Source organism: Dipodomys ordii, unplaced genomic scaffold, assembly GCF_000151885.1.
Source record: "Dipodomys ordii isolate 6190 unplaced genomic scaffold, Dord_2.0 Scaffold2603, whole genome shotgun sequence".
In the NCBI taxonomy this organism is placed as follows: Eukaryota; Metazoa; Chordata; class Mammalia; order Rodentia; family Heteromyidae; genus Dipodomys; species Dipodomys ordii.
This window is the reverse complement of record NW_012269819.1, coordinates 1-8,798: the sequence shown is the minus strand read 5'-3', so window position 1 is coordinate 8,798 and position 8,798 is coordinate 1. Positions and strand designations below refer to the sequence as shown.

The following is an 8,798-nucleotide window of genomic DNA, read 5'->3' as shown; positions in this document are numbered from 1 at the left end:
ATTTGTGAACATACTGTACAGAGGGGTTACAATTACATGGGCAGGATAATGCATACATTTCTTACCAAGCATTGCAGCCTCCTCCTTTGTTTACCCTTCATTGTTTACCCTTCACACACCATCTCTTTTTACCTGACTTGCTTTGGGAATATAGTCTCATGCTTTACCAGAGTGGTCTAGAACACAGTGTCACTATTTCTGCCTTCTGCAGCAGCTGGGATTCGAAGCACATGCCACTACACCTGGCTTATTGTCTGAGATGTCACCCTACTACTTTATTTTGGGTTTGGGGCCTGATCTGTTATCAGATGGTGATCGCTCTGATTTCTGCCTCCTGAGTAGCTGGGATCACAGGTGTCAGCCTCTGCGTATGGCTGAATCGTAGGGGTGGGTGGAGGGTCGTTGCTAGAGGCTGCACAGAGCCGGCCTGGCACCCGCCCTCCCATGCCTGCCCTGGCTTTGCTGCCCTGGGAGCGCTGTTGTAAGGGGGAAGAAGAGGTCGGAGGGGCGTGACCTGCCTGGCCCTTTGTGATAGAGGCACTAGCTTGCAGGCTGGAAAGTGAGGAGGGGGAAGGAGGTGGGCATCAGCACGAAGCGGTAGGCCATCTTTAAGTCCTCCTGCAGCAGAGTCTTCACCTGGAAGGATTTCAGCACCTAGGACAGAGCAAGGCTCTGTGACCTCGGCCCTGCTCTTGCTTGGGCCTTAGGAGTCTGAGCCCAGCCCAGCTCTGCTCCGTGCCAGCCCCGCCGCACCCGGCCCCGCCCCGACCGCTCACGTGGTGAAGCAGCAGCAGCATCTCCGCCTCGGCCAGGCGCCGCCCCAGGCACTGGCGCACCCCAAAGCCGAAGGCCAGGTGGCTGAAGCGCAGCCGCTCATCCAGCCAGCGCTGGGGGTTGTAGCGCTCCGGGCTCTGGAAGACGGCCGGATTCCGGCCCATGGAGTACAGATACACATGGACAGAAGTCTGTGGGGGTGGAGGGGGTGAGTGGCCATAGGTGACAGGCGGCCGTGGATGACCAGCAGCCGCGGGTGGCGGGCGGAGGGGTCTGCGGGGTGGGGGCAGGGTGCACTCACCCCAGCAGGCACACGGTAGTTCTGAAGCACCACATCCGAGGGGGGGGTTCTGTCCAAAATGCTGCCAATTGGGTAGAGCCTGTCAGCAGGGGGGGCAAGAAGGGCCTCAGGCATGGCAGAGAGAACGGGGGCCTGTCCCCACACACAGAGAGGACGGGGGGGGGCTGTCCCCACACACAGAGAGGACGGGGGGGGGGCTGTCCCCACCACATATTCCTACCTAAGACCCTGCAAAGACATCATAAGGCCCAGGTCATTGCAGTGGGTGCGCTTGAGCTTCTGAGCTCAGCAAAATCTCCCACCTGAGCAGACCCGGTGAGGGGACGGGTCGGGCTGGCACAGTGCTGACGGGCATCCCGGCGCCTGGCCGGCACCTGCCCTCAGGGAGGGGCGGGGAGAGGGCGAAGGCGGGTCTCCCCAGCGCCAGCTCTGCTCCTCCACTGGAGACCACAGGGGCCACCACGGGTGGGCAGGCCGCAGGGCGTACCTCAGCGTCTCCTTGATGGCGGCCCGCAGCAGGGGCAGCTCCGAGATGGCCTTGTGGGGATCTTCGGTGATGCTGGCCGCGGCGGCCAAGCTCTCCTGCCGAAGGGCCCGCTGCACAGCGGGGTTCCGAGCCAGCTCAAAGAGCGTCATCATCAAGGTGAAGGAGGTCTGCAGACGCCACGGGGGGGAGGAGAGGGGAGGCTCAGAAAAGGGCACTGCCCGCGTCCCCCACCCCAGGTCACCCACAGCAGAGGGACGCCCCTGCCCTGGGGAAGGGTGGGCCCAGGACCACCGGCCTCCCAAGTACTGTGCCCTAAGTACCGAAGCGAAGCCCCACAGATGCCGGCCAAGCTCCTCCGCCGCCGCTCCAGGGCCTGACTCCCTGCACTGGTGTCCCTTGGAGATGACCCTTAGTGCCCCTCAGGGGTATTTTGGAAAGAACAGCCACCTGCCTTCAGGACCCTCAGCCCCGACCATGTCCAGCCTGAGCTTCCCCAGGCCCCAGCGGGCCTTGCTGCGGACTCTTCCGCTACGCGAGGGGTCTCGGCGTGGCCAAAGTGTCTCCTTTGTATCTGGAGCCCCCAGAGTGGCCTGAGTGGCAGTGTGGCTTCCTAGGCCCTCCCTGATCCTAGCAGCCTGCGGCCGCGCTGTCTCCCAGGGCCCTGCAGGCGAACTAGAGAGAGCAGCGCCCTGACCTCCGTCTGCTGGCTGGCATAGGGGGCCAGTCCGACGGCCTGCGCAGCACCTCCCTCCCAGATCGACCACTTCCCCACAGTGCTGACACCCGCCCTGCGCTCTGTTCCCCCCTCCCCTTCCTCGGCCCCTCCCCTCTGCTTTGCTCCTCCTCTGTCAGCTCCAGCCACTGTCCTCCGGGGAGCCTGGGAGAGCTGCCTCCATGTGAGGGCCCCGGGCTTCTGGACACTCCAGCCTAGGGGTGGGGCTTGGGGCAGCTGTTCCTGGGAGAACTCGGCCAAGGGGGAGCGTGAGCTTTGTGCTGGGCCAGGAGGTGGCCGTGGGCCCGACCGTGTCCACGCTTCCAGCCGTGAGCTCCAGAGCGTTGGCTTTGATGGCGTCAAGGGGCAGGCCCTTGTGTGCCAGCAGCTCGGGCACGATGCCGCTGTAGTCCTGGTGAGGGCTGAGAGCCAGCTCCTGCCACACCTTCTCGATGCAGCTGTTGGCTGTGGGGGGCCGAGGTCAGGGGTCAGGGGTCAGGGAGGTGCCTCTCTGTCCTCTCCCCACCGCCCAGCACATCCGCTTCTCCCCATCCCTTTCCACCATCTCCAGTGCCGGCCCAGCCATCACCTCGCCACCAACTGCCTGCAAGGACCAATGGGAAGTCAGCGCTTGGCATGCGGCCTGTGACCAGAATAAACCAGAAATGGGGCGACGGTTGTGCCTCTGCCCTGCGGCCCTCACCGTACTCGGAAATGAAGTCCCAGGCCTCGAAGTGCTCCTTCCAGGCCTGGGGTCTGGTCCAGCAGGACAGGCTCCTGGGCAGGAACATGAGCTGCCCGGTGGACTTGAACATGACCTCCAGGGCATGGATGAAGTTCAGGCTTCTGGAACTCATGTTTTGGTCAAAGAGGCCCAGCCGCTCTCCAAAAAGAGCGAAGTTGCTAGCTGCAGAGACCATGGCATTGCTGAGCGGAAGTGAGTCCAGGCTGAAGGATGCCTCCCCTCCCCCGGTCCTCCCCCTCCTCCCCAGACCACGGCCTGCGCACAGCCACAAACCTTCTATAGAGTAATAGAAGATGCTGGGCTGGACGTCAAGGGTGAGGCTCCCACGGGTGTTCCGCAGCATCTTCTTCCGCAGGTACGCGGAGAAGTCCCTGGCCACCGCGTCCACCATGGGGAAGAACTTCTGGGCAGCCTTTGGTGTCAGCACCGAGCGGTTCATCGGCAGTCGGTTGAGGTGCCACTCGGGCCCGTTCCTGCAGCAATGGGAGTCGAGCCTGAGAGGAAGCTCCAGCCCTGTCCACGCTGCCCTTCTGGGGCCCGCTGGACACTGGGGGGGCAGGGGGATGGCTGCCGGCTCAGGGGCACACAGCGGTGTGCAGCAGCACTCCCTGTCTGCACCATCTCCCACAGCGACCCTCGGGTGCTGGGACAACGGTCACCGAGGTCTCCGCTGGAGCTGGACAGATCTGCATGGACTTGTTGGGGGCATTGGCTGCCCTGACCAGGGTGGAGGCCTTTTCTTCAGGGGAGGGGCCGACCCTCCCGCCCAGCTTCGCCTGCCTAACCACCTCAGAGTGCAGAAGCTGTGGCTGACCTCTCCCTCCCTGCCCTTCCCGGTGGCAGCTGCGCTCTGCGTCAGTACCCCCCATCTGTCTCTGTGAAGTGTCCCCCCCCCTTCTGCAGGCTGGGACCCAAGCCTGCCCTGCCACAGCACCCACCAGCCATGGCTCAGGGCCCCTTGGAAATGCTTCTGTGAACCAGGATTGTCACTCTGCATCGCAAGCCACTGTGAGCACCGCCCACTTCCCAGGGCAAATGCCTACCTTTACAGGCAGCAGCTGCACCCCACACACGCTCACCCAGACACACCTGCGTCCACCAGAACCACAAAACATATGTGCAACAACCACTGCACACTCAGAGCGCACTCTTCCTGTCTGTGCACTGGCACAAGCACTGGTGCAAGTGCAAATACAAGGAGTGTGCAGTCCTGCGTGGGGTGTGTGTGCCTCCATGTTCACGAGGAGCCTGCTTGCTTTGTGGGCATACCCCACATCCTCCCAGCCTGCGCTGAGCATCCCACCTCCTCTAAAAGTCCCCTGACAAGAAGCCCATCTCCTGACACTCGGCCAAGGACTTCACCCCGACAGCAAGGGGAACGGGTCCTCAGCCTCACCTCCCTGTTTTAGTGCTTGCTCTCCCCACAGCCCCCCTTCACGACTAGTCCATGACAAATCACACATGCCACCGCTTGCCTGTGCCCCCCTGTCACTACAGTGCACACACACGTGCACATGCACTGTATGTGCATGCACACACACACACACACACACACACACACACACACTTAGGGCTTTGATTCTGAACACAAAGGAGACATCCATCTTCTACTTCCTACCCATGACCCCTAGGGTCAACAACCCAAAGTGAAGGTTGCTTCATCTCTAGACATGAAGATGCCAAGCGGGGCCAGCTCGATTGACCGTCCCTCTGGAACACATGGGCTCAGCTTTATGATCTGTAGGAAGGACAGCCTCCGATGGGGAAGGGGACGTGGAGGGGCCCGCTTCCTGGGTTTGCTCAGCGCACTGCCTCTCTCCTGCCAGGTGCCCTTGCCCCCAAGCTGAGGGCCCCGTGGGATGGCCACATGGGCGGGCACCCTGCTTCCACCCACACAGTACCCAGGGTCCTCAGTCTACCCAGCCCTCCTCCCTCCTCACCCCCAGGGGCTCCTCACAGCAAGAACACGCCGCGTTTCTGCCCACGATGCTCTCTGTGGGCCACCCAGGGCTCCATCAGCCGCCGGTGTGGATGCAAACTCTCCACCTGGTACAGCTTCTCAGCGTCCTCTGGCAGCATCACCGATACGACCTGCGATCTCCCCACGTCGTACCTGCGGACGCACAGAGCTGCTGGACGCCATCCTGTCCTTCCCAGCCCTCTGCAGACCCACCCAGAGTGGCTGCTGTGGCTCTGGCCTCCTCCTGGCCTGGCCCTCACCCTGGGACCTCCCATGTGGCCCAGCTGGGCCACCCCCACCACAGTGCTCTCTGCTCTGTGTCTCTGCTCGGTGCGCTCCGCTTCTCTCTGTCCACCTGGAAGACTTTGGAATTCATGGCTGCAGGGAGCTGACAGTAAAGCTCAACAGTAAAGGTCATCTCGACCCTTATGCTTGCTTGAAGGCACATACAAAGAACTGGCTTACTTGAAAAACACCAGGTGCCCAGGATTGCTTTGCTATGTCTGCAGAGTCTGTTTTACATTTAACCGGTTGACCTTATCTTCTTTTTATTGCACTCTGTTTTTACTAAACTTAAATCTTCCTTGTTTTTCTGGACTGTAGTAACCTTATGCTACTCCTTGATTTCTAACAGCATATATCAGAAAAAGTTAAGAATAAACGGGGCTGCAGTCTTGAGCCGCAGACCTCCCAACCCCATCCTTTGTCTTGTGTCTTTCTTCTTCGTCCTCACCCCCTAAATCAGGATTCCATTTCGTTGCTGGCTCGGGCAAGTGGTGTCCGAACAGGGCCCTGAAAACCTAGGACCACGGCAGAGGACCTGGCCACCGTAAGAGGACATCCAGAAACTTAGGAAGGACAGCGGGAGAGAGTATATTCAGGAGTACGAAATTATGGGGCAAGGTAGCAGGCGCACGCTCTATGTGCAGGCTCTCAAGGGTATGCTTCACGCTCGAGGAGTGAAAGTTGGACAGAGTCAGTTAGAACGTTTCTTTCACTTTGTTGAGCAAGTATGCCCCGGTTCCCAGAGGAAGGAACCATTAATTTAGAAACTTGGCAAAAAATTGGAAAAAGGATTCAGGGACACTATGACACAAATGGCCCTTTAAAAAACCCGGTGGATGCTTTTTTACTCTTTTTTGAATTTGGTCTGAGATGTTGGGATCCCAGGCATGAGCAGATGAAATTCAATCCGTTGATTGGGGAAGTTGAACAGGGTGGCGAACATCGCCCTGCCCCGGGAGCGTATGCCACTGCCCGAGAGGAACTAAGAAAATTCATAAAAGCTGAACCCATTGGGCCAGGCAATGAGGAAAAATCAGATGGCTCAGATACTCAGGAAAAAATATATGATGAGCCTTCTGAGGACAGATTGGCCCATGTTGAGGAAATGTTGAATTCAGTCATGGATCGATTGTTACAGATTCAAACAAAGCAACAAACTCCTTTAAAGGTGAATCTTTGTGAGCCACCGCCGACAGTCCTGGAGGGCTCCGATTCCTTTCCGCCACCCCCTCCGCCTGTCATTGTCCTGACACCGCCTAGACGGCCCAGGCCTTTGAAGCTACCTAGTCCTCCTAAAGATGAATTCCCTCGAGGGACGGGGCTCATCTCCCTCCCAGGCATAGCTCCCTGCAGCTCTCTTTGGCACACTGCTCATAGAGGAGAGGATATTTCTGGTTCTCACTTATTTCCTGTAATGGAGGACCAAAATCAACAAAGAACTCATCAACCCTTCCATTTAAACAAATAAGGGACCTAAAAAATGCTTGCACTCAATATGGGCCTACAGCTCCATTTACTCAGGTAATGTTGGAAACTTTGTCCACTGATGCTTTATGCCCAAATGATTGGAAAGTTAGCTAGAGCTTGTTTAGCAGAGGAGACTACTTATTGTAGAAGTCTGAATTTGTGGAACAGTGTCAGGCCACAGCAGAGGTCAACAGGGCTAATAATATACCCACTACATTTGCAGAGCTCACTGGGGAAGGTGCTTACAATGACACCCAGACCCAGTTAAATTACCCTGTGGGTGCATATGCTCAGATCGATGCCGCTGCTAAGCATGCCTGGAAAAAGCTTCCTAACTCTGGTAAGACTGAGGACCTCTCCAAAATTAGACAGGGACCAGATGAACCTTATCAAATATTGTTTCTCGATTACTGGAGGCAACAGGCCATCTGGTCCGGCATGGTTCTTGTACAACAATTGGCATATGAAAATGCTAACGCAGCCTGCCAAGCGGCCATCAGACCTTTTAGAAAAAAGGGAGGAATAACTGATTATATTTGGCTCTGCACAGACATTGGTCCACCCTATATGCAGGGCCTCACGCCGGCTGCTGCACTTTCAAGGCCGGATTGATGACAAGGTAGAACAAAAACTAGAGGCACTGTATGCGTCAGTATTATCTTTAGGAGAACAAGTCCAGGCTCTGCAAACTTCACAGCGAGTGTGCGGTCATACCCAGTTTGGTTTCCTTTGTGTGACCCCTCACGTATACAACAAATCAAGCCCTTGTGGGGAAAAGTTGTAGCACTTCTCAGTGGTATTTGGCACCATAATAACTTGTCTTTAGACCTTTTTCAACTCCACAGGCAAATAGCCAGATTAGAACAAGCCCCACCTCTGGACTCTAAAGTGGGTAAAAACTGCTAAAGAACTGTTTGAATAATTTCAACGCTGTATCCCATCTCTGACTAATGTTAAAGAACTGCTAATGACATCGCTTGGCCAGGGAATGCTTTTACTGATGGTTTTTCTTTTTTTGTTGGTCATGAGGCCTGAACTCTGGGCCTGGGCGCTGTCCCCCAGCTCTTCAGCTGTAGACTAGTGCTCTACCACTGAGCCTCAGCCCCACTTCGTTATTTTCTGCTTATGTGATGCTGAAGAATCGAACCCAGGGCCTCATGCATACAAGGCAAGCGCTCTATTACTGAGCCACTTTCCCAGCCCCCACTGATGGTTTTTCTATGCCTCCCTTGCATTATACGTGTACTACAAAACTCTCTTATGAGTTTAAACAGCCAGTTGCATAAGACCAAGCTCCAAGTGAATGAATTTCCCCCGAGAGGAATCGCAGCCAGAGACGGGTAAGTCTGACCAACCTAAGACAGGGCCTTCAGCTTCGCTCTGAAGGAGTTCCCGATGACGGGTAAGGCAGACAAGGCGATCCACCCAACCTAAGACAGGCAGGTTCGCTTCTTTAAACAAAGACGGGGAGATGTAGGGAGCTGACAGTAACTCAACAGTAAAGTCATCTGGACCCTTGTGCTAGCTTGAAGGCACATACAAAGAACTGGCTTACTTGAAAACCACCAGGTGCCCAGGATTGCTTTGCTATGTCTGCAGAGTCTGTTTTACACTTAACCAGTTGACCTTATCTTCTTTTTATTGCACTCTGTTTTTACTAAACTTAAATCTTCCTTGTTTTTTTGGATTAACCTTATGCTACTCCTTGATTCCTAACAGCATATATCAGAGAAAGTTAAGAATAAACGGGGCTGCAGTCTTGAGCTGCAGACCTCCCGACCCCATCCTTTGTCTTGTGTCTTTCTTCTTCAACCTCACCCCCTAAATCAGGATTCCCTTTCTCTGCCGGCAGGCTCTGGCACGTGGCAGTGACCAGGCCCACAGCTACCCTGCTCCTCCCCTCCTCAGGCACAGGGCAGAGAGGCCCATGGCGGAGGTGTGGGTCTTGTGCTCGGCTAGGGCCGGGGCACCCGCGGGGCTGGAGCTGCCGCATCCTTAGCAGGGCAGGAGAGGCGCTCACCTGAAGATGGGCCCCAGGGTCTGGAAGAGGCGGTGCACGTCCAGGTG

The 8,798-nt window shown here is 56.7% G+C and overlaps 1 protein-coding gene across 1 annotated transcript; it reads right to left on the bottom strand.

Annotated features, from left to right (window-relative positions):
- Positions 1–540: 540 nt before the first annotated feature.
- Positions 541–8,795, bottom strand: LOC106002066 (cytochrome P450 11B2, mitochondrial-like; the record flags this gene model as incomplete). Its single annotated transcript, XM_013036989.1, has 9 exons — positions 541–654; positions 777–965; positions 1,076–1,154; positions 1,563–1,729; positions 2,585–2,739; positions 2,978–3,181; positions 3,293–3,492; positions 4,977–5,132; positions 8,752–8,795. Coding segments are annotated over 9 exons (1,308 nt in total), but the record flags the coding sequence as incomplete, so codon positions are not given.
- Between the last annotated feature and the right edge of the window lie 3 nt (positions 8,796–8,798).